The sequence below is a fragment of the Anopheles arabiensis genome, chromosome 2 (assembly GCF_016920715.1).
Source record: "Anopheles arabiensis isolate DONGOLA chromosome 2, AaraD3, whole genome shotgun sequence".
NCBI lineage: Eukaryota > Metazoa > Arthropoda > Insecta > Diptera > Culicidae > Anopheles > Anopheles arabiensis.
Window position 1 is genome coordinate 16,372,151 of NC_053517.1, and position 13,684 is coordinate 16,385,834.

The 13,684-nt window shown below is 41.7% G+C and overlaps 1 protein-coding gene across 1 annotated transcript in view; it reads right to left on the minus strand.

The window, feature by feature from the left end:
* Positions 1 to 5,662: 5,662 nt before the first annotated feature.
* The window catches only part of LOC120896224 (broad-complex core protein), a 126,455-nt gene continuing 118,433 nt past the window's right edge, over positions 5,663 to 13,684 (minus strand). Inside the window, exon 11 of the mRNA XM_040300200.1 lies at positions 5,663 to 13,457. Coding sequence (XP_040156134.1) covers positions 12,976 to 13,457 — 482 coding nt within the window. The 3' untranslated portion in view covers positions 5,663 to 12,975. The remainder of the gene's footprint in view (positions 13,458 to 13,684) is intronic.

The following is a 13,684-nucleotide window of genomic DNA, read 5'->3' on the forward strand; positions in this document are numbered from 1 at the left end:
TGATGGAAATGCATTTGATAGATTTCCTTTGCTTACCCCTCTCGAATCCAATATAAGCTTCATCATGAAAGCGTTTGTGGAGCTACAATCACAGTGGTGTCCACCGTGGAAGTATACAAAGTTCTACTTCCTCAACTACAACCCACATCCACTGGCCGAGGACATTTTCACCGCTATCTTGAAGCTAAATGAGCCCCCAAGGCTTATTTTCAACGAAGCGAGCGCATTCCCCTACTGGACATACGAGCATAACCGCTGTGCGGTGATTATGTTTAGTGGGTATGAGAGAATAACTGTACGTAACATTACCTAGACCTGCAGTATTTTTTGTTTGCCTAATTTAAAAACACGTACTAATTCACAGCCAGTACTTAAGCCAGTGTATCTGGGTAGCCGGTATTTAATATTTCATCCCAATCTGGAGGAGGGTAACGTGTTCCTGGAGCAGCTTCACAGTGGCATATCTTGCATACTGGACAGGGCGTACTACCTGGTGTACGACTACACCACGATCCAGATACAGCACAAGAACTTCTTCACCAATCGTACAATACAGCTCGATCCAGCTAACATACGCGTACCGGATGATCTGAAAGATCTTCACGGTCGAACGCTCCACATATCCCTGCCTGAGGGCAATGAAGAAGTGGTGACCTTTGACCTCTACCTAGCGGAAACAATATGCCAGCAGCGGAATGCAACATATGAGCTTACATCGGTTAACAGCACCCTCCTCGACTATGGGGTCGTACACATAGGGATACCATTGCTTGGTACCGACAAGGTTGTTGCCCTCGGCAGTACCTTCGTGAGCGTTATGGTACCACACAGTAAACCAAAACCGATCATCGCGGTGCTGATCGATCCGTTCGACTACTACACCTGGATCACGCTGTTTGTTCTGATCTTTTTGCTAGCATTGGTGCTCTCTCTATTCGGCAAGGTGCTGAGCCAGTGGAACATCATTGAGAACGCGCTCGAGATGATCATGTGCATACTGGGTGGACCGACCCGACAGTATGGCGGTTGGTTCGAAAACCAAATCATCACCAACTACTGTCTGCTTGCAATTGTGATTGTGTCGTCGTATCAGTCATTGATCATCTCGTACCTCACGTACACGCGCTACTCGCCTGAAATCAACACAGAGGACGAGATACGCAGTAGTTGTATTTTCCCATTCGGATCCGATTGGGCCCATCACTATGATTTTGATTTAGATGGCGAATATGATGATGAACGGGATAATATGTGCTTTGTGTTGCTCAGCCGTGATGATCCACACATCACCACGTTGTTGGTGGAGAATATGCGCGACATCGATCCTGCGGCGGAGCAGGCGCACAAGCGAAACCTACGCGTTGCTAATACCATACTATTCAAATACTATCTGATATACTACTTTTTCAACAAATCCATAATACGCGAGCTGTTTCCGTTCTACATTGCTGCGTTCCGTGAGTCGGGTCTGTTCGATCAGCATTATCGTAACAAAAGTATCCATACATCTTCCTACAAGCGGGAGATGTTTGGTGTACGATCGTTCAATGTAGCGGATCTGTCAATCATTTGGTATCTGTACGCTGGTGGTGTAATGGTAAGCATTCTCTGGTTTGGGATTGAGATTGCTTTCTTCCATTGTCTACGATGTGGACGAATGGTGAGAAAGTGATGGATAACATTCTCTCAAAAGTACCATTGACAAGCAAAGTTCATGAAAAAGAAGCAAAAAAGCTTTGATATGACTTAAACCAATTACGCGAGACATGAGTTTTTCTTTAGAGGATAATTACTATTAAAAAGCTTCAAGTAAAAATTGGTACTGTTTTGACATTTTTAGCAAAATTATAAAATCAAACCTCGAACATGATCATATTTGATGCAACATTATACTTTAAACAAGATTTATTTTAAATAAGCCCAACTTTGAAAAATGTTACAAATTTAAACAGGAGCAATCTTTGAACAAGATCAGATAATGATTAAGCTCAAAAGCTCATTCGAAGAAAACTCCAGTTTAATTAGTCTTTTTTTCGAATTTGATGTTTAATTCACCCAAAGTTCAACAAAAATCCATCATGGATTTCAATGTCCTAAGGTTCTAAATTACCCCAAACGACACTTGGGACACTTCCTTGACTCTTTCTTATCGGAAGTGTACTTCATATGATGGAAATTGAACTCCATGGCATCCTATTTGGCAGACTCGTTGTAAATTCCTATTGGATTTGTCCAACAAGGGTACTATAGAGTCCAATTCCCATTACATTAAGTTCATTTCACGCAAGAAAAAGTCAATGAAGTGTCTCACAGCTATGATAACTCCTGGATACCCCTGTATATACCTGAACTAAGTAATCAACTTGGTGTATAAATCTTAACATGAATTGTTCACTTTCATCATTATCAAATGATTTATAATAAACATGTGAGGTGTGTACCAATCGAATAAACACGAATAAATTGCTAAAAAAATATTTGTTTTTTTTTTTTTAAAGGAATGTCTACCACTGTATGTATGTGTACAGTATGTGCTGAATAATTCATGCAAAAAAATAGATAAACAAGAGCGATACATTCTCAGCCGAACTACAATGAATGGTGCCACATTATTTGAAATTCGAGTGGTTTGGATTGTTTATGAATGAAATAAATTCAGATGTCATATGATACCCTTTTTCTTAATGAAGCCAAATCTATGAAAATTTTAACAGCTATCATGAATGTTGCAGGACTATCGTAATGAAGTGCACTTGGTATGATTTTATTTTAGCTTAAATGAAATATTTTCTCCAACCTAGTTCGGTCGCGTGCTTTGTTTAAGTCAGGCTAGTGCCAACAGTAATGCCAACAAAGTTGTCCTATTGTCATGTCTCAAGCAATTGCAGTGGCTGTTTTCACTTACCTCGCCATCCTGGCACCTGATGGAAATGCATTTGATAGATTTCCTTTGCTTACCCCTCTCGAATCCAATATAAGCTTCATCATGAAAGCGTTTTTGGAGCTTCAATCACAGTGGTGTCCACCGTGTAGGTACAAAAAGTTCTACATTCTTAACTACAACTCTGATCAACTGTCGGAGGACATCTTAACCGGGATCTTGCAGCTAAATGGACCACCGTGGATTATTTCGACTAAGGCCAGTGGTTTGACCTACTGGACGTACGAAAATAATCGCTGTGCCGTAATTATGGTTAGCGGATATGAGCGTATGAGGGTGCGTAACGTCTTATCGGTTCGCTTTCAACTCCAGCAACTAATGCACCATTTCCATTACCCCACTAGCCAGCAAGGCCGCTGTATTACGGCAGCCGGTACTTCATATTTCACCCGAATCTGGTGGAAGGCAACGTGTTTATGGATCAAATCAACAGTGGCATGTCGTGCATACTGGACAGGGCGTACTTTATCGTGTACAACCGTACCACAATCGAGATACGGCACAAGAACTTCTTCAGCAATCGTACGATCCAACTCGATCCAGCTCACATACAGGTCACGGATGATCTGAAGGATCTTCACGGTCGAAAGCTCCACATAGCTCTGCCTGAGGGCAATGAAGAAGTGGCGACCTTTGAACGCTACCTAGCGGAAACAATATGCCAGCAGCGTAACGCGTCCTACGAAATATCTTCGCTTTATGACGCCAGTGTTGACTATGGGGTAGTAAACATGGGAGTGCCATTTCCCACCACCGACAAGACTGTTGCTCTCGGCAGTACCTTCGTGAGCGTTATGGTACCACGCAGCAAACCAAAACCGATCATCGCGGTGCTGATCGATCCGTTCGACTACTACACCTGGATCACGCTGTTTGTTCTGATCTTTTTGCTAGCATTGGTGCTCTCTCTATTCGGCAAGGTGCTGAGCCAGTGGAACATCATTGAGAACGCGCTCGAGATGATCATGTGCATACTGGGTGGACCGACCCGAAAGTATGGCGGTTGGTTCGAAAACCAAATCATCACCAACTACTGTCTGCTTGCAATTGTGATTGTGTACTCGTACCAGTCGTTGATCATCTCGTACCTCACGTACACGCGCTACTCGCCCGAAATCAACACAGAGGACGAGATACGTAATCATTGTATTTTCCCAGTCGGGTCTACCTGGGCCGCTCCTTTGGATTTTCACACCGATGGCGAATATGACGATGGACGGGATAATATGTGCTTTTTGTTCGCTAGTCGAGACGATAAGCAAATAACCACGTTGTTGGTGGAGAATATGCGCGACATCGATCCTGCGGCTGGGCAGGCGTACAAGCGGAATCTACGCGTTGCTGATACTGTACTATTAAAATACTATCTCTTATATTACTTTTTCAACAAATCCATAATACGCGAGCTGTTCCCGTTCTACATTGGTGCGTTCCGTGAGTCGGGCCTGTTCGATCAGCATTATCGTAACAAAAGTATCCATACATCTTCCTACAAGCGGGAGATGTTTGGTGTACGATCGTTCAGTGTAGCGGATCTGTCAATCATTTGGTATCTGTACGCTGGTGGAGTAATGGTAAGTATTCTCTGGTTTGGGGTTGAGATTGCTTTCTTCCATTGTCTACGATGTGGACGAATGGTGAGAAAGCGATGCCAAACCTACTTCCTTCGTAGGAAGTGTGAAATACGAAGTACGTGTACCATGGAGAATCAAGTGCATACATTAAATGAGAGGAGCAAGCAACAAAGCCTACCAGTATTCAAGCAACAGCATTGGAAATGTAGTGTGCTGTGAGCTACTGTTTAACGTGTCAATGACGCTGCCATCTTTGAAGGCTTCTATGTTCTACTTAATTTGGCACAGTGATAGTCAAAAGATATTGCTCCCAAACACATTCCGGTTGAGGAACTAAAGCCAAAGCTTCTATTGACCCCTTAACTGATCCTGTTGCCATACCAGGATCTTATTTGATACCTGCTTTGGTTCTGGACCTGAACTCATACCCGAAACATACTGGAATTCCGATCTTTAATCAACTTTGCTCTTCAAATTAATCCCAAACTCAGATAGATCTGGGAAATGATCCAGAACCAATACCGAGGCTAAACTGATCCTGACCACAAACCTATTCTGGGAAACAATCCCGAACAAATACTGGTCTTGTAACTGGTTCACAACTCATACCGGCCAGGGGCTGATGTCCTGATCTCCCAACCCTGAACTCATTCTGATTCTTTACCGTTGCTAGAACTGAACCCGAACCTATGCTAGACGACCTGGAACTGTTTCTGATCCCATAACGATCGTGGAACTGATCCGCAAACCTGATTTATTGACCTTCAGAAATACAGCAAATGATGCATTCGTGCCAGTTCTGGATTAAGCAATATTTAACCCATTTCTACCCTGTAACTGATCCCCTGAATGAATAGCGTCGTAAATAGCAAAGCCGTAAAAAGGAAGCTTAAATCTTAGTTTCGGATACATGCAACTGGAACAAAAACAGCAATAAAAAAAACACACTTTGTTAGACGTTGTACATTTTCTTAGTTTTGAGTTTATTATAGTTAATCGTGAAAATGTATGAATATCATTACCGAAGCAAAGGACAACAAAAGATGTCTTTGACTCAAATTCATTGTTTTTTTTCTCTCCTTTTTCTTCTTTCCTTTGTTTGTCTGTTTGTTTATCGTGTTTTGATGCTTTCTTTCGTGTTACTTTCTTTTTATATTTCCTTAATTCCTCGTCGCTGTCGGAACCTCGCAAGTGTTGGCGAGTTTGAAAAGTGCCTTTGTATAGTAGTGTATACTCTGGTCCAGACAGAGCGGCTCATAGTATTCGGAAAGGCGTTGTTGGCCCTTCTCTCTTGCCCAGTTTCCACCCGGAAGTAGTTCAACTAACTCCTCGTGTGTACCCGGGATCAACGCATTCCCCCCGTACAGTTGTGATGTAAATGATGATGCTAATATTTTCAATTCACTGTCCACTGTCTTCGCTTTCGCGTTTGTATGTGTGTGTGTGTTTTCCCTCTCATTACCGCACTTTGAACCTTACATACTAAATTTGATGCAGAAAACACATCTACGGATATGATCAACGAAGACAGGAGGGAAAATGCTTTCCACAAGCACTTTCCATTCATCCCACGGTACCGTTGCACGTGTGTACAGGGGTAGAGGGTAGTGTTTTGTTTGCTTCGTTAATAGAGAGAATGAAGATCGTACCTTTCTGCTCCATCTTCTTCACCACCGCCCATCTTATCGGTGCCTCGCTTGCTGGCTCCTCTACTTGCTTATTGCTCATCACCAATCCCTAGCTAAAGAAGTACCCTAAACGTAAGTATTCTTCTGCCCGTGTACCGCGGGCATGTGGGCTTTAATTAGTAAGGTTGCCTTTTTTAAACTCGATCTCGTATATTTTCACATATACCGCGCGACTTCTCGCGCGAGCTTGATATAAATATATTGACAGAATATATTTTTCCTTGGCACACAAAGAGAGACCTCTGTATTCCGTGTGCTGCTGCTGCTACTACTTCTCATACCTTCTTGTACAATCTCAGCTCATTTACATTTTGTTTTTTTTTATGGATGTATGTGTGTGTGTGAGTAATGATTATGTTACTTATGTATTGTTTTTTTTTTTCAATTCATCTTTCTCATAAATTGCGTCCATCAATGGAGAAAGGGGATTGTATGGTTGCATTAGCTTTTGCTTTCTTTTGCAAACAACAAAACGTTACCTTGCTTTGCATTTGAACCTCTTTACCTTTACTGTTTGTTCCGAGAGAATAGTATTATTGTGCCATTCTTATACCTTCTTTTTCTTCTATTCTGTATCCATCGTTCGGTTTTCATGACTGTAGTTTAATTAGCATTAGTAGTTCTACTTAGAGCTCATTGAGGTATTTCGTTCTTGTTTTTCATTAAGATTTTGTTGGGTTTTGCTATTTATGTTTGCTATTACTTTTGCTCTGTGCTTGGTTCCTTTGGTTCCTGTCCTTTGAATTCATTCTCTCTTCTGCCATTGTTGTATTGTTCGTAAATCTTGAAATTGATCCAATATTGCATTTTGTTTTCAGTTTCACAACGCACTCACCACCACCGTCATCATCGTCATCTTCATCTCTCTCGCTCTCTCTGTTTTCCTCTTTCGTGTTTTGCTCTTGGTTGTACTCTGTTAAAAGGCAGCTTGGTTGCATTTGAACTGTTTTTTTTTTTTTTTGTTTACTTCTCTTCCATTTGCTGAGCGATGCTATGATTGATCGAGCTAAAACGTTGCTTGCAAAAACTCAAAACCCTCACCGTTTAAGCATACTTTTCCAACACAACTGGCCGGGAGGTTTAATTTTGTTGGTTTCTTTTGCTTTCGATGCCATTTTTTTAAACACTTTAAACAGTTGACCATTTGTTTGTTTGCTATCCCTGAGCGACCAGATCGGCGCGCGTCCGAATTGTACTTTTTGTGTAGTTTTGATTTGAATTTTATTTTTACGGATAATTGCAATGGAACGACGCGCGTCCAAGTATGTACACCAGTGCAACAAATGCGCTCGTAGCGGCAAACCCAACGAGACGTTTTTTGTATTTGTTTGCCAGATTAGCTGCCATACTGTAAGATTTGATAGGAAGGATATGTCCACCAGCGGGAGCGTATCATATATTCGCTTCTATGTGTCTTTGATTCTTTGTGAATGTTTTTACCAGAGCACTGTATATATGTGAATTGATGTTTACTATTTTCTCTTATTTGTATTTGTCCTAATGAGGCTTCATCCCACACACACACATACACACACGGTTAGTTATATTTGGGCGTATACTTGAGATGCCATACTAGCTGCTTGTCGATGCCTTCGATCTCCTTAACCTGCGCTGATTGGTTTTATTAAGTTTATGGATTTAAAATGTAGTGTAAATTTGCGCTTCTCGATGTGACTAGTGATGTGTGTTCCGGGAGCGTTGTTATGTATTGTTGTGTATGTATATTGACTATTTGTATAGTTCACTGGAACTTGTCTATTTATTTGTGCCACTACACGACACAACTAAGCAAAACAACCAAAGTACTAACTGTCAACCCTTCCGTACAAGAGCGAACACATACTCCCTGATTTTGATTGCTTCTTGATTTGTCATCGCACCACTGGGATGGATGAATGAAAAAGAGAAGAAAAACATAAAATCATACCTTTGAGCGGCATTTTTTTTGTTGCTCTTTTGTTTAAATTATTCTACCCACGACACATCCTCCTAACCGTCTGTATTGGAAATTTGGAAGAAACGCACTCTTAACTAGACGCATTACCTTAGCTTGACTTTTGCTCTTCTGGGGCGATAAATGCATTTTTTGTGCACACGCACACACACACACACACAGAGACACACACACGGACAGACAGAGCGGAATGTAAAAGATGACAGTCTGGTGCCGGTGTGTGTGTGCCGGTGATGGTCGTTCTTTGCTTTGTGACTACACGCACGCACCCCAAAAATCGAGCGATTTCTAATAAGGAACAATGGCTTTCAGTTTTTCAAACAAAAACAAATTACCAGAAATGTTGATATGTAACGAAATATTTACTTAATTTTAAAATTTTCAATGCACTATTTAGGGGATGCAGAAAATGCAAAGCCATGAAATGAAATTGTTGAACTTTTAATCATTTTTGTGTTTTTTTATATGGTAATGTGTGCTATTTTGATTGTAAAAATTATCAAAGCATGTTATAAATTCAGTAGTAAATCTTGCAACTTTACTTGAAAATTTTGATAAGTGGTTAATAAGCATTTTATAAAACAATAAAGAAAGAGGTGGAAAATAATAATTAAAAATGTTTGTTTTTTAATTCTTTTCTGTGCAACAAAAACACTGATCAATTACAAGTTCCAATAAAACCAAATGTTCACTATTCATTTCACAACTTCACATTGCTGTCCTAAATAGGAGGCAAACAAAACCACGCAGCTTTTTTTTTTAAACAAATAATTTATAATTTATCCCCTTTAGTTTGCTTACTGAATCCTTTCAACAAAGACGGCGCCTCTTGTTTAGTGAGGTTTGATTGCGTTTGATCTGAGTATTTGCTTGCCGCAGAATCACTTTTGTGGTAAAAGTTTTGACGCTTTTAATTTGTTATGCATTTATTTTTGAGTGTTTTTTTGTGTGTGTGTAATTTCTTCTATTTTTGATACTTTTCTTGTTTCCTATCGGTTGTGAACATACACTTAGAGCATCTTCCTGTCCTGTGTTTTACCATTTGAGCTGTCTGATATATTTCTCTCTCTTCTCTCTCTCTCTCTATATTCTCTCTCTTTTTTTCTCTCTTTTTTAAATTGTCTCTCTGCTTCATTTATACCTTGTGCTACGTGGTTTCAAGTTAATAAATTCGAACATTTTACAAGTGTTTTTACTCTGAGGCTTTACTCCGATATCTCACACCCAGTCGCTATACAATGTCATCTTCACCTTCTCTTTTGAATAGTTAATAATTCGTACATTTAGAGTTATAAAACACATGTTGACACAAGTCTCTTAATACTGTGAACTAGTACTCTCCTTTCCACATTTTCTTTTTTTTTCATTTTTGGTTCTTCACCTTCCATCACCCGCCGTTGCTCGAACAGCAAACGCTCCACTGTACATTCGCCTAAAGTTATGCATTCTGCATAACTCCTTTCCCATTCCCGTTTGGAGCATTTCAGTGGTGCACATTTTCACCTCTTTTTTGTTTGGTTTTCTTTTCTTTTCTGAGTTTATTCCCTTCCTTTCGTCCTGTTTCATTTGTTTTCCGTTGAGCATAGAGATATGTTGTTTTTTTTTGTCGTTTTCTTGTTTTGATGATATTTTCAAAGACAGTATTTTTAAAAAATTTGACAATTATTACCTAAATGTGTAACAGATCTTGTAGATCATTCTTTCCGATTGCAATAATTTGTGACACCCGCAGGTCTGGTATACGGAATATATTTAAATTCATACACACACCTCATTCTCCTACTGTGCGTTTGGATGGGGGAGGGATGGATGACCATCATCTTCGCCATGATGTGTTTGTTTTTGTCTGAGGTTTTTCTATGCATATATATACGTGTGTGTTTGTTTTGTATTGTTTTGCTTTAGTTATGCACTCTCTTTGTATCATTACTCAACACACTGGTTTCGCTTCCCTTGGATTATACGATAAGTTAAACTCCTTAGTAGTCTTAGTAAATATGTACAACGCACGTGTCACAGTAGTGCTGCTGATTCAATCTCGTCTTGCGGCCCCAGTCACAAAATGCCAAATTCACTAGCTATAGAGTTGCTAACATCAATCGACGAAAACAGAGTACACTTACTTATCTGGCTTCGCAGCAGTAGGTAGGTGTATTAGTAGTAGTACTAGTAGCCGTAGCAGTAGTAGTTACTGTGTTGTTGTGATTCAAATCCCTGTCGTATAAATTGTGCACTGGTCCTATTAACATCTCGCTTTTACAATTAGGATCACTTCATAAACCGGGTAGAATGAAATGGCCACTGTGTTGAGTTAGCTGTTCTATTAACCTTTCCGATATACTCCTTCTCTTACATCGACAATGTGTATGCACGCGCGCGTGTGTGTGTTATATGTTTCAGTTTTGTACGTTCGTGTGTTGGCTGTGTTGTTTTATTAAAAATGCTAATTCCTTAACTATATCCTACATACATTACAAATAATCTGCTTTCTTTCTGTTTTTAATAATGATTTAAATCTTGTGTTGCGTGACTCATTGCTCCATTTCTTTTTTTTTTCATTTTTCTTTGACTAAAACATCGTTTGCTAAGGAGAGACAGTGCTGCTTGTAGATGGAAGAAATGTAAATATATGAATACCATCGGGGGGCAGCCGCAAATAGTCGGGCAGCCCACACACGTTTGTCCTAATTTTGTATTTGTGCTGTTCCTTCCGCCCGTGTTCCGTGTTCTTCTTTCTACTACGGTTTACTCATTTTGCTAGTGTTTTCATGTGACTAAGTGAAGGCTCTGCCTGCTCGGGCAGAGAAGCTGCTGCTGCTTTTGGGGGTTTCTCTAGTCAGTTCTTTTGAAAATTTGTTTAATAATATGTTCTCTTGTTCTCCTGCCCCTTCCTGTCTCTCTGCCAAAGTATTGTACATTGTAGTGTTTTGTTTGTTTGTTTGCTTGCTTTACATCTTTCATTTTGCTAAGAAGTTTCCAGTTTTTCGGCCACCGGGAGATGTTCTTTGCTGTTCGTGTTCCATTTTTATGGAACTTTCTTGTGTCTCGAGAGTTTTCCGTTGTTTCTTCCAAAGAGTTTTTAGAGTTTAGCAAAAATAAACCATTTTTAAATAATTAAATTTTGTGTTTTTCCATTACATTTTTTTCTCATAAAATCACAGTTTTTCGTTTTCACGTGTTTGTCTTGATCTCCCTTAAGCATACGAGGAGCGCGACGACCTCTGCGCACAATCGAACCCACACCCTGCTGTGCCTCCGTTCCTTCGCTTCTTAGCTTCCCCCATCGACAACCGTCATCCGTTTGTCATTTTGGCCACGAAACATCCTGGATCCGCGTAAACACTGCGGGAGAGTAGAAGGAAACCTATACAAATATCTAAAATCCCAGCCACGATTTGGAATCGAAAGTGTGTACGCGTAATAATAGAGTTTGGCATTACTAAAGGACAGCACACGGCATACCACACACTGCTGCCTATGCGATTGATTCTGCGTACGCATCACAACACGGAAAACAGAAAGATCACATTAAAACCTTCCCGTTTGCTTTAAATTCCTCAAATCATTGCGATATGATATGTGCACCATAACTTAAAACTGGAACTTGCAGCAGGAGCTCGTTCGTGTCGCTCCACTGAAAGTTGCTCTTATCTGTACCACATACATTTTAAAATCACAACGCACCCCCCGGGGGGTTAAGTGTGTGTACATGAAGAAGTAACCTAAAACCTGTCTAAACGTTACCTTTTTTGCTCTTGCTTTTCCATTTATTGCACGAGTGCTCTATTGCTAGGGCTTTTTTACGAACTAAACGGGTAAAATAATTGATATGAATTACTACTGGCCCTCACTACACTACTGTACACACAAACACGTTTCGCTTTAATCGGTAATTAAGTTCTGCGCGAACGACCGTCTTTTCACGGCCTGCCGAATGACCGAACTGAATCGACCGTTTATGTTTGCATAAATAGTGCCCGGTTAAAGGCAAAACAAATCCTATAAAGCAATCACTGGGCTCATGTTAGAAAAGGAGGGGAAATAGGAAAACGTTGATCTTTCCCATGTACCTCTTCCCGCACTGGCTATGGCACACTTCTATTACCACACACACACATTTGGAATATGTCTTTGTTCCAACCTGCCGCCCTCTCTGCCGCGATATGTAAAATTACACAATAAAATGAATCGTTTCGAGCTTTTTCGCTCTGTTTTGCGTGTACACTCTCGAAACACTCGAAACAACTATTGCACCTTGCTGCGCCTTACATGGTGTGTGTGCGATAGATGAGGTGACGTGTTAAAACCTTCTTTTTCCGTAGAATTTGCCAGAAAAGGGATCACAATACTGGAAAAGGGGATATGTAAAACTAGTTCACTCGCATCATGATGATTGCTTACTAAGCGTGCGCTTGCTGGGCCAACGACTAGGGAGGACAATATCCTTCTGCTCGGCTAAACGTTCTGATATGCGCTTTGGACGCGTTTTGATATGGCATGAACTTAAGTTTAGAAAACGGAATCGTCGTTCCACAAACTCGCCCGTGATATGAGAATTGTTTCCAAAAAAAAAAACAGTCGACTGAATCGATGCTGGGTCAAGGTTGTCTCTAGGAGTGATGCCGTTGATGGTGCCGCCTTTTCAAACCCCTTTGCCGTTGTTTTGGATTTGTTGGCCTTTGAACAGCGAGCGAGTAGTAACCTCACACTGTCGTGGGAACGTGCGCTTTGTAACGGTGCGCCGATGGGTGAGTGTACGGGGAAGGCTCTGGCTCAGAAGTAGATCCGTCGTCCGAGGTTTCACTGAATTCCCCCCGTTTACTGAATGCCCGGTGGCGGTTGCCCCAGCTCGGCCGCAAAATCGAACAGATGCGGATGGGCGGCATGCGGATGGGCACCGTGGTGCAGGCCGGCCCCGACGTTGCTCCCATTGCCGGACAGCACCGTCTTGATGGCGGACGTTTTGAGCAGCCGCTTGAGCATGCCGCTCGACCCCCGGTGCTGCAGGCTCTTGTGCGTGGTGAGCGAGTTTTTCGTCCGGTACCGCCGATGGCAGAACTCGCACACGTACAGCGTGTCCGACTGCTCGTGCTTGTCCTGGAAGTGGCGCTTGAGCGAGTAGTAGCAGGAGAAGGTGCGCCGACAGTACGGACACTCCTGGGGCTCGTTAATGCCGCCGCTCGTCGGCGGTGGCATGCGCAACGGCATCAGCTGCGACGGCGATCCGGCCGATCCGGACGGTGATCCTTGGCCGCCGCTACCGCTTCCACCACTACCGCCGCCGACGCCGCCTCCTGGGCCTGGTGGTAGACACGGACAGGGCAGCAAGATGATGAGAAGAAAAAGGGGGAAAGAAGAGAAAAAGGAAGAATGTGTTAGCGTTTCCCTTGAACTGGTGTAGCCCCCGCATGGGGCGGGCGCTCTACGAGGAGGTTCGAGTGTGTTGGCAGTTAAATTGCATTCACTTTTACAGTGTAAATTCAACAAGTGAGAGAGAGAGAGATAGTAGTAATATAGAGAGATAGTT